The sequence below is a fragment of the Carettochelys insculpta genome, chromosome 21 (assembly GCF_033958435.1).
Source record: "Carettochelys insculpta isolate YL-2023 chromosome 21, ASM3395843v1, whole genome shotgun sequence".
Lineage (NCBI taxonomy): Eukaryota > Metazoa > Chordata > Testudines > Carettochelyidae > Carettochelys > Carettochelys insculpta.
Window position 1 is genome coordinate 4,455,923 of NC_134157.1, and position 21,255 is coordinate 4,477,177.

General features: G+C 41.5%; 1 protein-coding gene across 4 annotated transcripts in view; it reads left to right on the plus strand.

The window, feature by feature from the left end:
* The window catches only part of CDK5RAP2 (CDK5 regulatory subunit associated protein 2), a 145,420-nt gene that overhangs the window by 91,184 nt on the left and 32,981 nt on the right, over positions 1-21,255 (plus strand). For 3 of the 4 annotated variants that reach the window (XM_075015126.1, XM_075015127.1, XM_075015128.1), the window contains exons 19-26: positions 1,466-1,558; positions 5,087-5,134; positions 6,228-6,418; positions 11,813-12,272; positions 14,387-14,606; positions 16,210-16,326; positions 17,344-17,433; positions 20,092-20,698. In XM_075015126.1, coding sequence (XP_074871227.1) covers positions 1,466-1,558; positions 5,087-5,134; positions 6,228-6,418; positions 11,813-12,272; positions 14,387-14,606; positions 16,210-16,326; positions 17,344-17,433; positions 20,092-20,698 — 1,826 coding nt within the window. The remainder of the gene's footprint in view (positions 1-1,465; positions 1,559-5,086; positions 5,135-6,227; positions 6,419-11,812; positions 12,273-14,386; positions 14,607-16,209; positions 16,327-17,343; positions 17,434-20,091; positions 20,699-21,255) is intronic. The other variant, XM_075015129.1, reaches the window with a different exon arrangement.

Here is a 21,255-nt window from a genome sequence, read left to right on the forward strand (position 1 = left end):
TTAGATGGAGAGGGTTGTGACCTGGGGCAGAGGATTAGGGTTGGAGGATCCAGGAGGAGGTATGAGTACAGTAGAGTCTTCTGATCTGGGGGAGGGATACAGAAGTGGGTGCAGATAGTTTGGAGGGTGACTTGAGGTAGGAAGATGGGGTGCAGCAGGGGTTGCACAGTTGGGGAGGGGATATGGGCACAGGAGAGGATTCTAATGTAGGTAAAGGATGCAGAGGGGTGCCAGGTCTGGGAGGGCATTGTGATCTGGGGCAGGGAGACAGGTGCTGGAGGTTTGTTTGGGTGGTGATCTGGGGCAGGAGGGGCTGATAACCTGTGGCAAGGTTTTGGGAAGCGAGAGGTGGTGGAGAGCCAGAGGCAGGCTCTAGCTGGGAGGTGCTTACCTACGTGGCTTCCAGCCAGCAGCCCAGTGGGGCCTGCAGGTTTTGACCGGCAGCAGTAGAGTGTGTGCTTGGGGAGGGGCAGCATGTGATTCCTTCTCATGTCTGGTGCGTTGTGCAGAGAGGCACATGGAGCAGCCAGCCACTTTGGTGGTGTGGAGCTGCTCCCTGCCTGAGGGTCCGAGTGGGGCAGACCTTGGACTGGATTCAAAGGCTTGACTGGTCAGATCCAGCCTGCAGGCAGTATCTTGCCCATCCCTGCTCTAGATCATGGATTAAATTCTGATATTTCTTACCCAAGGCAAATTGGCTGGGGGAACTAAGCTGTAGTGTGGGAGCAGATCTTCTGCCTGGATGCTACTTGTCACTCCTGCTGTTGAATTCTAACAAGCACAATGTAAGTGGTTCCTGACCTTGCTCCCAGGATGGCTGTCCAGCCCTCTTTGGGTTTTGGAGTACTACTGGGTAACACGAGATAATGGCTTTTTTTCTGTCTCTCTACTTATGGAGTGTCAGTAGTAGCACTCTGACTGTGTCCTGAGAAGGGTTAGGAAATGGGGAAAGAAGTCATTCCTGGCACCTTCTTTTTCCGTCCTCCTCCTCCATGGTACCTCAGTGAAGGACACAGCAGTATTTAGACGTCAGTGAAATAGTAAATGTTTTTATTGTTATGCCAGACAGGGTCTGCCCTGCTTAGCAAGAGGAATTTTCCCCCACGAATGCAAAAATATACTAGGAAATAAAAATAATAAAATGGAAAAGTACAACACGCACAATGTCTGGGGGGGGAGGTGTTTGCAGAAAGGGGCTAAATTAGCATTTTTGTACAGTTCAGAAGGATGAGCAGTAGTGCAGTAGTGTGCAAATTCCAATCTCAGTGTACTGTGTATGAATTATTCCTGTTTATTGTATTAACTCCCTTTTGATCTTACTGGATAAATCTAATCTAATGTTTCTTACTTTGTATTACAGGCATTTTTTATTTTTCTTTTAAGACATGTCACTTACTTATTTATGCATGTTTCATACCACATTATTTTTGTGCTACATTTTCACATCGTTCCATACTTTGTATAGTTTCTTGAAAGAACAGAGGAAACCACGACGCAAGCTGGAAATTTTGACAATAAGAATGCAGAGAGCTGTCAATGTTCTGAGATGACCAGTGAGGTAGGATTGTGTTAATATCATTATGGTAAAAATATAGAGAGTTACAGTTTTGGGTGCACAATCACAGGTAAATAACTGGATATATTATAACTGGATTTCTTTATGCTGTATGTTTAGAGCTGGGGTGTCTAACACGCTAGCCACTAGCCATCAGCCACATTTTGGAATGTGGCTAGTTGGCTTGAACAGTAAATATAATTTCAGAGTAACGTGGCTAGTTTGTTATAGCAGAGGCTTCAGAACTTGTTGGACACCACAGATTAAGAGTACAGATGAATATTCAAGAGTATAATTTCAGCCTCTGCAATTTCCTGGGAGCAGGTAGAGTCCCCTCCATGCTTTTAACAGAGTATATATCCATTGGCTATAATGCAAACACCCTTTCCTGTTTTATTTATTTATTTTTTATAGATCATAAACATTAGCTTAAGTTTTCTTCTCATGTTTGTCCATTCCTAGACATTTCCATTCAGGTTTTTCTCTGTCCCAGTCCTTTACTTCCCTTTAATCTAGAGAGATACTCAGCCTTTTTTAAAAGGCCTGATCCCAAGCCCCTTAAAGTAAGTGGGAGTCTTTTCCTTAGTGGCCTTTTTAATCAGGACCACAGATTAGCTGGAGTTAATAAGACCCACCTGCTATTTTTATTGAGCAAAAATTACTGTGTATTTTTATAGAGGTTTCAAATACCTGATGTCAAGGGCTACGTCTACACTACAAGATAAATTTGAATGTAAAGCAGTTAGCTTGATATTACCTCATGACTGTCTTCACTGTAAATACCATTAACTCGATTTAGAGAGCACTAATATCGATATAATAGCATCAGTACCTGCTGGCTGTAGCGTCAAGTTTGAATTTAAAAGTTTGATTAAAGGCCAGTGCGGAAGTGCCACGTGTTAAAATTGAATTTATTAGCCTCCAGAGGTGTCCTGTATATAACCCACAATGCCCCACAGTGCTTCACTCTGGCTCGTGCTCTCCAGGTGCGCAGGAATTAGGTAGCAGGAAGATTGTGAATTTCAAATCAGGACCAGGAAGCCCGTGGCTTTGGGGTGATGTTTGTATGAGAGCCTGAGAAACGTCTTTCTTTCTTTGCTGTTAGCGCTGTGAGCACATCTACCTGTTACAAATAGCCCCAGCAACGGAGTTCGTGGTTCTGTCTCTACACTTGGTATTTTTTTCTGTGCTGCCTGGTGCCAGCTGCTGCCCTGCCACACCGCGTGGCAGCAAGGCTGTTGTGGAGAGCGGGGGTGTATGTCATGCTTGCATAAGAAGCTGAGAAGCTTGTCAGCAGTTTACATTTGTGCACACCTCCTCTCCTTTCCCCACAGGCACCACACGGTCAGGGTCTTTCCTGCGCTCAGCCACATCACGTGGATAGCCCCTGACCCAATGAAAGGATGTGCCTGCTGTTTGGTGCTGACCATGCTGCCAGTTAGCACCATGTCCTGGCTTGTGTGCATTTAGGGCTCCAAGGGTGGGAAACGATTTTGGGGACTTGCTGCCATGGGGGGGGGTCTTCCTCGCTGGTTAAGATTTTCATGGCCTTTCTGCCACACGAGGGGACGACCGTAGTCCCTCGAGTTAAGCAAGGTTTATGTTTCCACTCATCACTGCATAACTGGAATTTCACGTAAGGAGTTGGCTTTTTTTCCCGGCAGAACACATGTTCTCCAGCCGGGGAAGCAGCAGGAGCACCAGGAGCTCCTTTTGAAAGGGAAGTCATGGGGTTGAAGGCAGGAGGCAGTTGGGGAGGGTTAAGCCTGGAGGTGGGTGGGGGGTGTGGGAGGGGGGCAGGGGGGTTAAGCCTGGGGTGGGTTAGGGCAGGTGGGGGTGGAGTTGAGCTGGGGCTGCGCAGCCCTATGGGGGTTGAGCCAGAGCTGGGTGTTGGGGGAGGGGTCAGCCAGAGCTGGGCCGGAGCCGTATGTGGTGGCTATGAACTGGGGCTTGCGGGGGCTTAAACCAGGGTGGGGGGGTGTTTAAAACTGGGGCCGTGGGTGGGGGCAGGGGATTTGAACTGGTGCCACGTGGTCCTGGGGGTGTTTGAGCCAGGGCCAGTAGAGCAGGATTTTGAGTTGCACTTCCCTCATGTTAATGCAAGTTAAGCACAATTCAAAATTGCACATTTTGAGGGATTACTGTACTTCAGGTGGCCCCTCCACTGAAAACCCCCACATCCCAACAAGGGCATGGAGGGCTTGCTGCCACCAGGAGGCGGGGAAGTCTTACCCAGTGGCTAAGATTTTCAGGGGCGGGGGAGCATTTCCACTGGCTCTGCATCCACAGACCACCCCCAAACCAAAAATATTTTCAGAGCCTTGCTGCTCCTTGCAGACACCTGCTGCTTTTTGCAAAATCTTTGATGTTTCAGTTATACAATCCTTTTTCTAACCCTTCCTATTCTATTTCTTCATGCTTTGGCCCCCCAAAACACAGGAAAGAGTGTATGGAGGGCCAGTTGAGATTCCTGTTTCCATTATAAGTTTAGTGCATAAGATTTCACTGCCATCACATTTTGGAAAGACAATGTAGCAATTTTATATGGAGATATACCTGTGTCATAGAACTGGAAGGGACCTGGATAGGTAATCGAGTCTAGTCCCTTACATTCACAACATTCCTCTTCCCCCAGCAGCCAAGATTTTCTGGGTGTTGCTGCCATCTCCTGTGGTGGCAATTTCTGTGTAGTGGAAAGGGACTACAAAAATCTTTTTTCCTAGCTTTTTCTATCCTCCTCCTAACTTTGCACCCCTTCACTCAGGGAAGAGTGGATGCAGGGCCAATTGAGAATACAGACTGTGCACAGAAGCTGTATAATGAACTGGGAACCTAAAAAGCCCTCCCATCAGCAACTCCTTTTTTCCGAAATCTGTACTATCTACTCTTTCTTCATGCTTTTCATTGTCCCTGTGTTATTTTCAGGGATCAGGTGCAATCGAGAGGGGAGACAGTCAGTGGATGGCCAGTTGAGAAGACACGTACTTGCTGATTAACCCTTGATAATTCAGTTACAGAAGAAAGAAATTACTGTTAACTTTGCCAAATTTGTTGATGCCCTACTTTTCCTCCCTTCCGACTGGAAAAATGGACATTTGCTTACCATGGGAGGGGAAGGAGGGCACTGCAATGTGGGAAGATGATGTCAAATGCCAGTGAACATACCAAGAATGCTACGGGGATGAAGTAATTGTGGGATAGGTTTCCATAATGTACATGGGGAGGTGAGGATACTCAAATTTTGAATTTATAAAACCCAGTGTTACAAAATCAATTTTAATAAATTTGAATTTATCTCATAGTGTAGACATAGCCAAGTTGACTCAACAGAATATCTGCATTCCTGTGCAGGGTCATAGGATCTGGCATCCTTCTTTTTATTGGCATTCAAAAGAGATTGTGTATTGTGAAAAACATGTAATTAAGAGAAATTCTGTGTTTCCTGTTCAGTTCAAAATGATGATGTATTTTAAAAATGACAATATGATGTGCCTTAAAATTTACAACTTCTGCATATCCCTGCTGATTTAGGCATGTCCTCAGTTGCCTTTGGATCATCACCCTGATTTGGATATGCAGGTAAATGATACAGTATAAATAACTTGTTGTGTGTGGAGAAGCTTGTAATAAGTATGAACTTGAATTTTTCATTTCCAATGGTTCCAAAGTACAGGGTTCATCATGAATGGATCCAGTCTAACGTGTTGAAATACATCCTGAGGGTGGACCTGTGGAGCTTACTAACTTTGCTTCATGAAATAGTCTTTGCAGATCTTAGTTGTAAGCTTAATTGTAAGTTGAGGAGCCAGTTAAAATGCTAGAAAGTTTCTTGAGAGTGCATCAGGATGCTCCAGACCATAGTTACGATGAAATGACCTTTTGTAACTGGCTTCCTCTGAGTACTTAAAGTACCCGCCGTGATCCTTAGTCATCTCCTTTTTGGCAAGTTCTTTAATTAGATTGCCTGTGTAGATTCACCCTGGCCTTCTGTATTTCCCACTTCTTCACAATCTTATACTCAGATTTCATCAAGGTAGAGAGGTATTGAAGGATATTGATCGGGCAAAACTTTTATATGTCAAGTTTGTAAGGTTTGGACTGCTGACTGATGTACGCTTCTGGTGGTTTCTACTGCTTTTGGTAGTTTTGTTACTTCTGTGGTAGGTCGAATAGGCCCCTGATAGCAGGAATCAGCAGTGGCAACACATATGGAGAATTTTAGAGGCAACTAGCATGATTTTACACACACACAAGCACTTCAGACCACATTCTGCCCTCGGACATTCATGCCAACTGGGCTTCCACGTGGGCAGCTCAGGGCAGAACTTTATATTTAAAGACGTGATTCAAATTTGAACTCACCATGAAACAACTTACAATCTGGGGGCCCACATACAAGCAGCTTCCTTAGCCAGGTGAGCATACACGGATGTACGCCGTCAGGGAAGATGACTTACTGCTTACCAACTGATCTGTCTGAGTTAACCTTATCAGGCTGATCATTAGTTCCTTTATTAACAAATAGTAAGTTGAATGTCCGTGACTGCTTTATAATGTAGATTAAGATAATCAAAAAATAACAAACCATGATTTTGAAAAGATTGCAGCTCTGAACATAATAAAACAGCATGCCTGCCTAATAAGAAAACGTTTGCAATTTCCCCCCCAATAGATAGCTTCTTCAGACTACTCAGATGGTTTCTGCAAAGATAGACATTACAGGAATCCAAATAAGCCTCGGTTTGAACATGATATAGCTGGCAAACACTGTGGCAGAATAGAGATGAGTGAACGTGAAGCAGAAGAGATCAGCCTGCTCACATCTCTTTTAAATGAAAATGGAACATCTGCACTTGAATCTAGGTAAGCCTGAGGGATAGACACTACTTTTGACAGTATTTCTATTTGAGGAGAGAATAAAGTAATTTTGCTAAAGTGAATTTAGATAATGGCACTGTCTAATTTACCTGAGAGATTGGCAAGGCTTCTTCAGAGCCATTTCAGTCTATCATACAATTAAGTAATTACAAAACATACTATCAGTAGGAAGACATCCTTATGAAAAATCCATTACAAGAAAAGTTTCTCTAAAGGTATTGCTTCATAGAGCCTTACTATGGAGACTGATCTTTTTCAGGATGTGGAACTGCTAACGTTAAAGGGCTAAAATGATGATAATACATTGAGCTTTTTAAATCCAAGTAATTCCAAGGACAGTACACACAGTGAATTCAGTGGAAATTCCCCCAAAACCCTGAATTGGTGTAAAAAAGTTAAGTGTGTGTGAAACTGGGGTAGGAGTTATAATGAAAACTGTTTTCCGGTGTTAATTATGGTGACTGCTGCCACTATCCCTGTGGCCAGGTCTACAGTAGGGAGCAATTCCAGTTACGTAAATAGCCTATTTGGAGTCAAGGTAACTTAGTTCAACTTCCTGCGGCATCCCCACTGTGGAAGGGTTAAAAGCAGAAACTCTCCCATTGACTTCTCTTCCCCCTCACTACCTTGTTGAGTTCCAGGGTCTGTGGAAGTGTGATCAGTGGTTGATTTAGCACAGTGGTTCCCAAACTTTTCAGCATCACGCCCCCTGCTTTTGATTTTTGAGAAACCTTCATGTCCCCCCACCTCTTCTGTAACATCATCTAACCCCCTTTTTAACCAAAAATTCATTAATAATTTAAAATAAACACAAAAACGTGATATAAAAATGTTATTTAAAATTAAAAATAAGCACAAATAATTTATCTTGGCCCAAAAATTTAATAAAAATGTAATTTAAGATCAGAAACAGTAGAAACAAAATGAATTTAATGTGAAGGATGACTCTGCATTTTCTTCACCAGTTGGAAGAGCTTAGATTTGCAAGATGAAAGTGCGAAACGCAAATCGTTTTTGACATCCAATCCATTGCTTTGTTTTGTTTTTAATGTGACTAAACTTGAAAAGCTTTTTTCACAGGGGAATATTGACAAAAATGGAAGAATAATACATAGCACTTCTTCCCCAACTTCCAAGTACACTGGGAAATATTTTATCCAAAATTCCTCCAAGCTTGAGTTTTCAGAATTCTTTTACACTTGAATCATATTTTATTTTGAGTGCTTTTTCTTGCAATACTTCCAGCAATGTTTCGACATCGACACTGAATGGATTGCCTACTAATTTATGAATGGAGTTGCCAGAAAAGATGTCTAGAAAATAGCAGATCACAGACTCAGTGGGGCTGGGCTGCCCCGCCCCGCGCCACGTGCCAAACGCTGAAGCCTTAGTGTCCCCCCCTCCCCCAGCCTGGGGCCCCCTTACCTCCTGCTGTACCTTGACCCCTGCTGGGCTGCGATGGCTGGTTCCAGCCCCATGCTGGACATGGCCTGGGCCCCGTGGGCACTGCCTCTTCCCTGAATGGGCTGCCGACATGGCCCCAGAGCTGCAGGCGTGGCCCAGGCCCTACAGAGACCAGCTGCAGCCCTGGCTGGGGTGCTGAAGGTGGACTATGGACTGGCCAGGCTAACGGCACAGCTCCCACCATGCGGATGCCTGGTGCAGCCCCACCTGGCTAGCTGCCTGAACCCCATGCCAGCCACCAGAGCTCACACCAGCTGCCTACCCACATGATCTTTGCAATGCCAGAGCCGCCTGCCCACCCACCAGCTGCTGGGGTCAGCCACCTACTCACCAGCCGCCAGAGCTGCCCACCCAAACAGCAGGTCAGCTGCCTGAGCCCCGCACTGCTGGGGCCAGCCGCCCACCCGCCAGCCCAAGCTGGGGCCAGCCACCCAAGCCTCACAAGCCGTCCACCCGAGCCCCTCCCCTCCCCCAAAGCCAGGCACCACCAGCCCCCACTTTTACCCCATCTTCCTCCCCTTCCCCGAGCACGGCTCCAACAGCCCCCATCTAACTCCATCCTCCTTCTCCTCCCTCTCCGCAAAACCCACACTCCTTTGCAGGAGTCAGCTAGCTCCAAGTGGCTCTCTGCCGGCTACCTGCTTCTTATAGCAGCTGCACCAGTTCTCCCACATCAAATAGCAGGGGCTGAGCACTGAAAGCAAAGGCTGACTCTTTCCTGGAGTAGCGGGGGGGACATCCCCCTGGAATTTCTTCATGTCCCCCCAGTTTGGGAAACCATGATTTAGCACATCCCCACTAGACTGGCTAAAGGACACGCCCTGTAGATGGATCTCCAGAGCATCCATCTACTGGTAAGTGTACACAAGTCCTGTGGCCACATTCCTGCAATTGTATCTGCTTGAGCAGGTGTTTATTCCCATGCACAGTGCCACTGAAGTCACTGAAGTTCTGTGTGGGTATGCAGGTCTGCCAGCTGAGTTCAGATTGTGTAATCAAGACCTATAATTAAACCTCATAATTCCCTTCTAAGCTTGGTAAATAGCACAACCATTTGCAGACTGGTGTGCTGAGGGCCAGAGAGAAGTGATACAGCCCCACAGTTCTTATTCTCATTCCCTTGCTTTTAAATATGCCACTAGTCCACATAGCCTCCTTCAATAGCAATTTCTTTAACCCTTGCAGCCTTAGGTTGGAAGCTGTGCCCTAGAGCGTGGAGGGAAATAAAGTAATGGCTTCAACTGCACATGCCTTTCACTGTAGCTGACAGATCGGGGAGCTTGTTATGCTTGCTTGTGAGAACTCTTGTTTTTACTGACGTTACTGAACAGGAAGTTTACAGCTCTGACTGTTTTACAGCAGCACGTTAGCTTTTTCAACAGCACATTAAATCTCTTCAAAAAAGGAACCCCCCCACAGCCAGAGTTTTAGAGGAAGGTGTTTTTAAATAGATTTTTTCCCAAATTTATTAGTTAAATAAGAGCAGATGGCCCTCCAATGGTACTCTGCCTGCATTCACTCTCGGAGCTCTGCTGAACTTCATGAATCACTTAGTCTGCCCTTGTGCAGTTCACTTTCAATAGAGACCCTCAAGTGAGTTCCAGCTTTGAATTCATTCCGGTCTTACAGTGTTGTGTGTAGAACCCTCGGTGCTATTCTTTTACTGTCGTTGGTCACACAGGAAAATCTACAGACAAAAGACTGCTGGAAATAATTACCTGTTCCTCAGCATGCACCCCCGAAAAGAGCAGTAAAGGTGTAATGTTAACAATAATGTTCACTTTATTTAAGAATTTCAAAGCACTTTACCAATACAAGTAATTGATAAAGGTTCACAGTGTTCTTGTGAAGTAGGTAAGGATTATTATCCCCACTTTACAGATGGAGAAACTGTGGCACAAAGAGGTGAGAATCACTCATTCACAGTGAGCGGCTGAGCTGGAACTAAGACCATGTCTACAATAGGAATACTTTATGGGACAATGACTCCTACTGCTGTTGTACTATACTGGCAAAACTGTGCTTTGTACTGGTATAATAGCACCAACCCCCACAAGTGAAAAGCTATTCCTATAAAAGCAAGAGGGGTAGATGTGCCAACAATGGGTTGTTGAAAAATCTATGGACTTCTGCCGGCATAGCCACGTCAGTCAGGGATCATGCCTCTTGGTATTGCTTTGCCAGTAGAATGCTGTTGCCTTGAATTGGCCTAAGTAGCCCTTTTTCAAGTTCCTTATGAGAATCACTAAATCCCTATGGTTGTAGGACACTGAATTATATCTTCTTTCTTTCCATTGCCTTTTGAAGATCTTCCCTCCCCACACCTGCTTTCCCCCTTCTGCTCCTCCCCAGTTGTAATGACCTTATAACAAGTTAAGTGTGATTTCTTTCAGATATCATCAGCACCATTCTGTCAGTGGGAATGATGGCCACTCTAGGGCCCGGTTCATGGTGGGAGTGAAGGAGTCTGGCTCCATGCCTTGGAAGGGGAAGGGCCAAAAGCAGTCAGCCCTTAGTGCTGCCAGGGCCACAATGCTGGTCCCCAACGCCTTCCTCACAGCCATGCACTACAGCAGAGCCATGTTGCCACGGCACTTCAAAGGGGCCTGGAGCTACAGCCACCACCACTGCCAAAGTAGCAGTGGTGGTGGCTGAAGTGCAGGACTCTGGGGCAACTATCTCACCCTGTTGGGGGGCCTGGTGGAGAGTGATGTGAATGGCATTCCTCATGCAATGTTCTCAGTGGTCCCACCGCCAGGACCTCGAATCCAAAACTCTGATCCATAGGCAGCTACCCAAGTCCAAAGTCTGTCTTCTGCATTTGAAATCAGTTCTACGGCTGGATATGCTCAATCAGTTCCCTGTTTCTATATTCCTATTCAAACCAGGGAAGAAATGTAGATGATTTTAGTCATCAGGAAAATAGAGAGTGGCAGATGAGACAATATTACTGTCTTAAAAGATGAATATATAATGCTGTTTTATTTCTTAACCTTACTTAAAAGTCTGGTAATGAGCAATTCTACTACAATCATCTGTAGCACTCTTGTGTGTAATCTTTTCTGTGTCCTACTATAAATTACCAGATTGACTAGTGATGAGCCTGTGCTGTTGGGTAACTTAATTCTCATTATTGATATTAGATGCCAGAAAAAAAAAAAGGCATAAAGAGTATAGTTAGCATCCTCCATTTCAAATGCCAGCTGTATAAAAGCAGTTGTTTTTAAATGCCTGTTTTTATCTTCAGCAGCACAAACAGTTCTTGATTAGACATATGAAATCAGCTGTAAAATGTGCGGGTTTGCTTGTCATTTTATGTCTCTTGTTTATCTTGTGTTTCATCTTAAAAATATAGCTTTCCAAACTGTGGCTCCTGGTCCTGGCTAACTGTGGAACACTTATTGATGCTCTGTGCAGAGCAAGGCTGTTACATTCTAATGGCTGCTCTTGCTTTTTTCCAGCTTCTGTGTTTTATTAAAAGGCAGCTGACTGTATAGGAAAACTTAAATTTTTTAAAAGGACTCGAAACCTAGCAGCTCCCTTGTTTTCAAGAGGCACTTCTTTTAATATGCCTGCGTGGGAAGGTACAATCTTGAAAATCTGGCCATCCATACCTTCCGGATTTGATTTTATGTAAGCCGCTGCCATGGTTTCTATAGGTTGGCTAGAGGATCACAAATGGAAAGAGGGGATGCAATCTGCATCATTCCAAATGTGACAGGGAAGTAACCACAACACAATCTATGAAAAAGTTTGAGAAGCTGTGCCTTAAATCTGTTGGAAAGTAAAATGGAATCTCCAAGAATCTACACCGTGTCAGGTCTTTACAAGAGTGTTGCATAGTAGGTGTTCTTGTTATCTTAAACAAAATGCAAAACCCATGCTTTTCTGTTTTTCCCCCCCTTCTGGATAAAGCAAACAAGAACAAATGAAAATTGTAATGGCACTGATAGATCATCTGGGCACAACTGAGCAAGAATGTTCAAGTGAAGATGTAGAGAATAAGGATGAGAAAGATCTTAGGCAAATGATTATTCAACTAAGAACTGAACTGAGACATTTCAAACAGGTCAATAAATTCTTAAAGCAGCAAGTAGAATTGAAATCAGCTTTTGATGGAAAAGAGAGGCTTTATCTCAATACCGCTCCACAGGTTAATAAGGATTTTGAATTTTTAAAAGTGGAATTGAAAGATACAGCTACGCAAACAATGACTATCGAGGGGAATGTCATGAGATTCAAACACGAAGGCAAAAGAGGAGCCTCAGAAGAAAAAACAAAACATTCAAGATTAAATGCAGAATCTCAGCAAGAAAATGCATGTGAGAAGGGTGAGCAGCACGAAATACTTTCTGTTCCAAGCAGAGCAAATAAAGTAAGTTTGTTTAAGTTCCCTTTCTAACAGTTCAGGGCAGACGTAACAATGAGAAGAGTATTTCATTTCTAACGTTAATCCTTTTTTAATGTAATTTTAAAAATTAGTAAAAGGGAACTGTGCCAAACATATTGAAGGTAATTGTACGTACAATACAGTGCCTTTCATCCTATACTTCTGTTTGATTTAGAAACATTAATTCATTAAGCTTCAAACCACAAACATTTGATATCAATCATCAATAGTTATTGATCAATAATCAGTTTTACAGGTGACTAAATTATTGCATAAGCTCTTGATTTTCTACTATCTTTTTACTTAGGAGAGTTGTTCATGAGGCTGTTTGTGAAATTATACCATTCTGACTTGGTATTGAGTCTTTAGTAGAGACTTGGTGCTAAAGAAAACAAGAAGACTTGCCTAATGTCTCACAACAAGCATTCCTTTGTCTCAGTCCTCTGGTTTAACTGAACTTTTTACATTGCCTTTCTTTTTCTTAGACAAGTGTGGTCAAATTTGCAAAACTGGCCTTTGAAACTGTAGGTACTCTAATTTTTGAGCGCAGACTATGTTTGCCTACCTTAGTCAGTTGTTGGGCCCCTAACTGCCTGATCTGTAAATCAGCATTTCCACTAATCTTTTCCATCCATGTGCTAAATTAATTTTTTTATGTGCACCAAAGCATCTTCAAATGGCACCACCAATCAAAACACAAAACCTAGCTGCGGGCACTCTGCTAATCAGCTGGGCAGTATTTGAATTTCTCCTGAGCAGCCGCACAAGCAAACAGCATACAGGGAACCCTGCTGCAAATGCATATTGCTTATGGCCTCAAAAGTTGTATGCACACTGATGTGAAAAATGGTGTCTGCAAAGATGTGTACATGTATAGGTGAATCAGCAACTTTAGAAGTGGCGTTGAGGTCACTTTGAAGATTTAGCGTCCATGCAAGTGATAAGGACAGCTTTTGATATTGTGCACTACTAATAGAGAGTTTGTAGCCTCTTCTGAATAGGGAGTACACTGTGAGTTTGTATTGATCAAGAGGTCTCTTTAGGCTCTCAGTATCAGAACCTTTTATTTTTTCTGGATTAAGCCCTGACATGGAACTGAAAGAAGTTCATGATTATCAACATTGGATTTATTGTCAAACCTCCAAGTGATATTGTGTTCATATGTACCAAAGGAATTGAATATATCATTCGGAAAATGGAACTTGCTCTTTACTATTTTAAATTGTGTAAAGACTATGATTGTGCTAGTAAATGAATGTGGAAAAACATTATAGAATACAAAATAATAAAAGATATTACAGCACTCATGATGCTGGTGGAGCAGCTACATAACAAAAGGAGTAAATCAGATCTACTTGACATTATTATTGATTTTTATTATTACTGCACACAATTCAGTAGCATTCATCAGCGTAGTGCAAGAGTTCTCAGTTCTGAGATCTCACTGTTTCATTTCTCCAGTTTGGACAGCTAGATAACATTTAAGGAACTTCCCAAAGGGCATCTGGATGAAAACATGACACTAGAGTATTATTTGTTATGAGACATAACAAAAAACCAATAATACTACTCTCCACCAGTGCTGGAGCGAAGAGAGAAGGAAATGCTTTAGTAGAGGTTGAGAGGATTCTCTGGAAGGAAATAGAGTTACGGAAGACACACAGAGATCCAAAAGGAACTAGAGGTTAGAGAAGACAAATGAGATGAATATATATTCCTCTAAGGCACACGAAGACGCAATATTGTCTTAAGAGATATACTTTTTATTTAAAAGTCTTTACTGGTAGACAGTGAATCTGCAGTCTCGGTTCCTTCCTCTAGAAGCCACTTGGCACAGGGCATTGGATTCATAAGTAGCGCTTATTTACCTTTAGAAAATTCTAAAGGCCTGGGCCAGAAGGCTATCTTGCTTCCTTGTGAATGCCCAAAGTGTTTGCAAGGTTATTGCTGTCTTGTTTCTGAAATTACGTAGTATTGCTCATAGTTGGTATGCACACAGTTTTACTAGTATTTTTTCCTGCTGATTTTGTTTATCCCTTCCTTATCAAGTTTCTCATACCCATTGCCAAACCCCATGTTTTATTTCATCTGTCTTTCAGAGTGATTTCATTTATCCATTCAAGAAGTCCCGTTTACCCATTCCATTAAAATCATCTAGATCATTAGGAAACATTCCCTTAACCTCCTGTACACAGAAGCCAGACACGCACCTACAGCCCCGGCTCATGGTAGTTGATGAAGGTCTAAAGGAGTGTAAAAGTGGATCTGTAATTGAAAATCTGCAAGAGAGGCCTGAACACGAAACAGTATTGGTGAGAGGTAAATAAATATTTGCATTTAAAAGGTAGATAAAATAACAGCTAGTACTGCTTGAAATATTTGCTTCTTTTCTTACAGTGGAAAGAAAAAGTAGATCACTTTTACATAATACAATATTGCTTAATCTTACAGTTTGCTTGAGGACGCATCTGTAGCCTAAAAATCCTTTTTTTTTAGTTAGCTTTGTCTTTACAGCCAAAAAGTAACAAAGTTTGGTACGCAATGAAAGCGTACAGTTCACAAGGCATAAAATACATCATAAACAAATGATAGTCTCATAGCATATTTAAATAAATATGAGTTAACCGAAACATTTATTTATAGGAGTCCAGACCTATTGGAAAACTTGCAGAGATCAAAGTATAGAGGTAGTGTATTTGTTTATGTAGCACAAGTGAACATATCTGATTTTTACCACTGAGCAGTCAAGGTATCAAATGGCTTTTTCCAGTTTAGAGAGAGTAATTTAAATCTAATTATAAAGAAAATAAAAACAAATTATGAGCAAAATCTGTATCAAGTTGGGACCATACTATAAAGATGCAGTATGGTGAAAAAGTATATCTAGCTGTGAGATCAATAATTGAAGATGGTGGGACAGCAAGTCTAGAAGGAAAAAGATTATTTTAAGGAGGTGCAATTAGAGAGTCAAGAGTTATAAAGTATGATGTTCTGCAATGGAGCAGCTCTGGAATAGACTGTGCTCTCAGCAACATTAATAGGTTTGTGTTAAAAAAAGGCAGTGATGACCCATGTGCTTGAGTGAGTGTAAACAGGGTAGAATTAGCAAGGAATCTTGTCCTACTCCTTTTGATCATACTAATGATCGCTCATCTCTGGTGTTTTTATCAGATCTCAAATTCACCTGAAAACTGGGCAAGCATTATTATGTACATTTTACAGATGGGAAAACTGAGGCATGGATAGAGAAATGACTTGCCCCAGGTCATTCAGCAGGCCAGGAATAGAACCCAGGTCTCTTGATTTTTAATCCAGTGCTCTATCAACTAGCCTGCAGTAATGCCATATAAAGTGTTCTCCTTTATTATTTATTTGTTTTTAATAAAACTGATGGGAGTTTGGTCATTAACTTCAGCAGGAGCAGGGTCTGTGAAGTAGGCGGAAGTGAAGTTCTGTGGAGAATTTTATCTTTGTTGTAAACGTACACAAAAAACTGAAAAATAGAACACTTGAATTCACAACCTTCTGGGACATGTTAATCGTTACAGGAGCTAATTGCCAAGTCAGAGGATTGCCCTTCTGTTAGAGAATGATGATGATGGTACATATAAAGGGTAATGATGGCTTACATGTATGCATCTCGTGATGCAAAATTTTGTGACGAGAACTTCATCTGGGATAGAAAGTGTTGGATGTTCAAATTTATGCTAATTATTTTGATAGTTAATTTACATATTTGAAATATATGTGCATAGACCATTTCCACAATCTGCATATTTGTGTTTTTATGTTTATTCCAGCATTTCTTCTTTATATGACTTCACCATTTTGAATTTTTGGAACATTAGTTGTTTTACTGTCTTCCTTTTGTAAAAGTCACTTACCTAAGTGTTCCTTTATTTTTTTTCTTTATATTCTCTAGCTAAATCCTTGGTCAGATTGGATTGCGAAGAGATCCAGGTGGACTCACAAGGTGTTGGCTTTGATACTTGTGAGAAGAATGAAAATAAGATGGACATGGATCAGAGAAACAGTCAAGGTAGAACATGGACATAACGTGATAATGAGAAAGCAGCACTATGTGTGCTACTAATCTTACAATATATTATTTTATTGTTGTCTGTAAATAATTGTAGATAACTGAGTCTACTGTAGATAATTGCCCGCTTTTACCATTTTGTGTTGGTTTCAAATATTGTTTACTTAATTAGTAGAATAATTGTCCCCAGGTTAGTGTCTTAAGGGTTATGTTTTCACAAGAATTTATTAGCACAGTTTCCAATAAAAAATAATGAGTTGTGGGCCTGACTTCCGAACACTGTACTGCAAACCTCCTCAGCTGTGTGAATTAAATATGTTCATTAGTATGCACTTCTCCACACTCTTATGAAATGCAGGGAGGAAGCAACAGAATGATAGCATTGTGCTTATCTGAATTATTTGAAGATATTTGGCTTAGTTGAAACCTAACTGAATCATTTAATGAAAATGTAAATGGGGTTAATATCATGTACTACATATTTTATTTTATTTTATTTTATTTTTTGAGAGGGTTTGAAGTACTTTTTATCTAGTTGCATATGGAGTACTGAGTAGGAGACTAATTCTGGAACCTTTACGCACATTTACTTCTATTTACAGGAGTAATCCCTCTGAAGCCAGTCAGTAAGGGATCACAGGATATATATTTATACTATACACTTTGTTTAGTACCTTAAAGTGTACTAACAGTTTCTGCTTTAAAAAGCAGCTAATGTTTTATGAAAAATCATAATGAGCATTCTAAATGAAAACAATGCAACTTCCAAATCTTCTCTTCCCTGCTGCCCTCTTTGTCCCCTTTGATATATAAGACATTGTTATGAACACAAGGTTACTCAGCTTAAGAATTCATCAAGTTTTACTGTTTGTTCCTCGCCTGAATTCACAATCTTCTGGGACATCATAATCATTAAAGCAACCAACTGCAAAAGTCGCAGAGGATTGTCTTTCTGGTGGAGAATAAGTAGGCGTAGCCAGCAAACTATTAAGAAATATATCTTATTCTTTTATTCAGGATCTCCCGCTGAATCTTGGTGCAATGACGTTTTCTCAAGCCTACTGCTGTCTTGTGACCCAAAAGCACCTGGAGTGTTGAACAACATAAGTAAGCAGATGCAGCAATCCATTTATCAAGCTGATCATCATCCTGCCCTTCAGTGCACGTGGGGTAGATAGTGCAGCATAGTCACCTATTTCCTTCCCATCCTTGGATCCAGCTTGCATAGATATTTTTATTTGCTTGTGCTCCTTCTTAGCTGAGACATTCATATCCCTTCCACTACATTCTTTTTAGGAATAAGACTTTGGATTGACTTATCACTCAGACCTGTGAAATGCTGAGCATCCTCAACTCCCATGGAAACCATTGCTGGTCTTAAGCATGGTGCAGGATTGAGTCCTTAAGAAATTAGGATGAAAGTTCCTTTTTGTGAATTCACTTGTGAATGTTTGGATTTTGTAATGCCTATTGTCAGTCCTTGTGAAGGTTCAATGAGGAAGCTGTTGAACCTCCTTGTTCTCACTCAAGAAAGTAGACAAGATCTATGATAGCCTTCAGCCAGTACCAACTGGTGACAGGCTCCGTCACAATAAATGAAATTACCATAGGGTCTTCACAGTACATTTCCCATAGTTGGCTTTTACAGCCAAAGGGCCACATACACAGGGTGTTTCTACACATGCCACTTTCTCCGAACGTGGCATGCTAATAAACAGCCCAAAATATGCTAATGATGTGCATATGTACATTCTTGGTGCCTCATTAGCATAAGGTCACATGATTTGGAGTCCAGAAGACAGTTTTCCAGACTCCAAAACGGTGTGTAGAAGCACGACCCCTGGGCGGGGGAGGGTCTTCTGGAAGAAAGTCCTCCTTCTGGAGGCCCCTTCTTCCTGAAAATTTTTAGGAAGAAGGGGCTTCTGGAAGAAGGACTTTCTTCTGGAAGACCCCCCCAGGGGCCACGCTTCTACACGCCATTTTGGAGTCCGGAAGACCGTCTTGACCTTATGCTAATGAGGCGCCGGGAATTTACATGCACACCTCATTAGCATATTTTGGGCTGTTTATTAGCATGCCACTTTTGGAGAAAGTGGCATTCGTAGAAACAGCCACACAGTCTAAGGAAGACAACTGAGCCATCCCTAGTCCTCCAGATTTGTTTATTAGTTCATTAGCAATTTCCAGGCTTATGTTTCTCTTCATCTAACAGTTTGCCATTGAGATCATAGGATTTATGCTTTGGGTATCCTACTTCTAGAACAAAACAAAAAAGCAGTCAAATAGCACTTTAAAGACTAACAAAATAATTTATTAGGTGACCTTTCGTGGGACAGACCCACTTCTTCAGAACCAAGAAGTGGTCTGAAGAAATGGGCCTGTCCCATGAAAACTCACCTAATAAATTATTTTGTTAGTCTTTGAAATGCTGCTTGACTGCTTTTTTGTTTTGATAGTATATAGACTAGTACGGCTTTCTCTCTGTTACTGCTAGTACAATTTAGGTTTACCAGTACACTGTGCTTGTCCAGAATGTATGTGTAAGGGGATCAGGTCTCATTTCAAGATGCTCCAGAAAGAGGGAGATGAACAATCACAAAAATTAGTGACCTTTTGCATAGCTTGATAGTAGAACTGTGCTTCTTTGTAACAGGAGGACTTCAGTTCCCTATCAACTTCTGTGTACTCACCACTACTCCAATAAATATAGAATATGTGCTGTGTAGAGGTTTTACTGGCATGAATTTCTGTTGATGGTGTTGCTCAGGAGTGGCTTAGCTGAGTGCAAATTGTGTAGGGCATCCTAAATGAGCACCAATAAAACCTTTAATGCCACATGGTATTATGTATTTTATTCAGGCCACATTTTAAAGAGAACTGATTAGACCTTGCTTTTCCAACTTTGCTATTTTTATTAGTTATCTTTTAAGATACATTAAGCTTTAAATTCCAATTGGTGGCAAATGGATATTTGAGCTGAATAGAAAATGAAATTAATTTTTAGTTTTTAAAAAGAATTTCAGTCTGCTTGTAAATCAGTGTTATAATGCCTTGAGTTTAAAGGACTATCCATGATGGGTTGAAAGATACTAGACATAGTAGTAGTCACTCATCTGGAACTGAAGGTGGCAAGTATACTTTTAAAGCTTTGCTTGGGGAGAAAACTGGATTTTAGATACTGAAAATTGATATTTGGAAGATGAACGGATAATTGGAATCCGAGAAGTGTCAGATAGATTAGTGGGCATAGATGACATGGTCAAAGATACAAACTAAGGGCATGTCTATACTTACGGGGGGTCGGCGCACTGCAATCAATCTTCTAGGGATCCATTTTTGCTGTGTGTATAGTGGAAAAATTGATTTATTTCGGCTTGGCTGTTGACTGTGGCACTCCACACTGATGTGTAGAGTAAGGCACATCGACGTCAGCCCAGAGAGGCCCTATCTACACCAGGGAAGACTTTGCCCACAAAAGCTTATGCTCGAAAGTATCTGTTAGTCTATAAGGTGCCACAGGAATTCTTGTTGTTTTTGAAGATAGAGACTAACTCGGCTACCTCGCTGATCCTGGTATGTTGATTCGAGCTACTCAAATGGCGTGGCTAGAATTGCATCTCTGGGATTGACTTTGATCCCTAGTGTAGACCAGGCCTTACTGCAGTTTTTTATTCCCTAGTGGGAATGAAGAGATTTGTTCAGGTGCTGATACGAGCAGAATGTCGAGTAAATAGTTATGCTCACATATAGTCCTTTTATTTCCAGCAACCGTAACTCCTCATAACATTAGCGACATGAATAATATTCTACAGTCATCGAAAGAGCTCAATAAAGAGTTTTATTTCATGGATAACCAGGACATTGACTCAGCTACAACATATTCAGGATCAAAGAGTCTACTTTCTCTCAAACTGAGCGTAGCAAGTACAGATGCATTTGATGATTATGAAGTCATAGATGACGTAGACGAATTGAGACAAAGAATTAAGGATCTGAAGTCTGAGCTTGAAAAATACAGAATGTTCATAGTTCATTTGCAGCCTGCTAAGCATTTTTTGTCCGGTGATATTTTTAATATAGTTTTGAATGATGCTGAATTGCCCTTGGAAAGACATGTTACAGAAGTGCAAAATGCTGATGAACAAGAGACCAGAATGTTTTCGACAGTACATCAGCAAGTGGATTATGAAATCCATATTGAAAACCTGAATTCACATTCTACAGAAATACCTGATGAACAAACAACACAAAAGCTGAAGCAGCTATTAGTAGAAAATGAGGCTGAACTTGAAAGAGAGCAAATTGCAAATATGCATCTTCTCGATGAAGTGTATCGCCTACAAAACAAACTTAGAGAAACTTCACCATCCAAGTGAGTAATGCCAATACAGTTTTAGCCATTATGAGTAAGTGCAAGCACCAGTACGATAGGAGGTAATTCCAGGATATTCATATTTACATACGTCCGCAACGGAGTGGGGAAGGTTAGAATTCGTTCCTTTTAATGTAAAGGGACAGATTTTTACTTAAAAGTTGGCCTTGTAAGTGAAAAAATATTTTCTGCTAGTAAAGAACTACTTCTAATACATCCATATCATACTCCCAGGATGGTTTTATGCCACATGCTGTTCTTCCATCCAAGAGCTATGAAAATCTTCCCTTCAGGATACTGTCTCCTGTTTGATTTCTCAAGTGAGGTTCTTTCTCTTGTAGGTTTCTCTATGAGAGGGCATGGCTAAAGCCAGACTGGCAGAGGCCCTAGGGATTTTTTCCTTCTTCCTCTATAGCATGGGCACAAGTTGCTTTTATGTTTGAACTAAACTAAATGGTGGATTCTCTGTAACTTGGAAGTTTTCACATCATGATTTGAGGAGTTCAGTAACTCAGCCAGAAGTTATAGGTCTGTGATTGGAATGGGTGTGTGAAAGT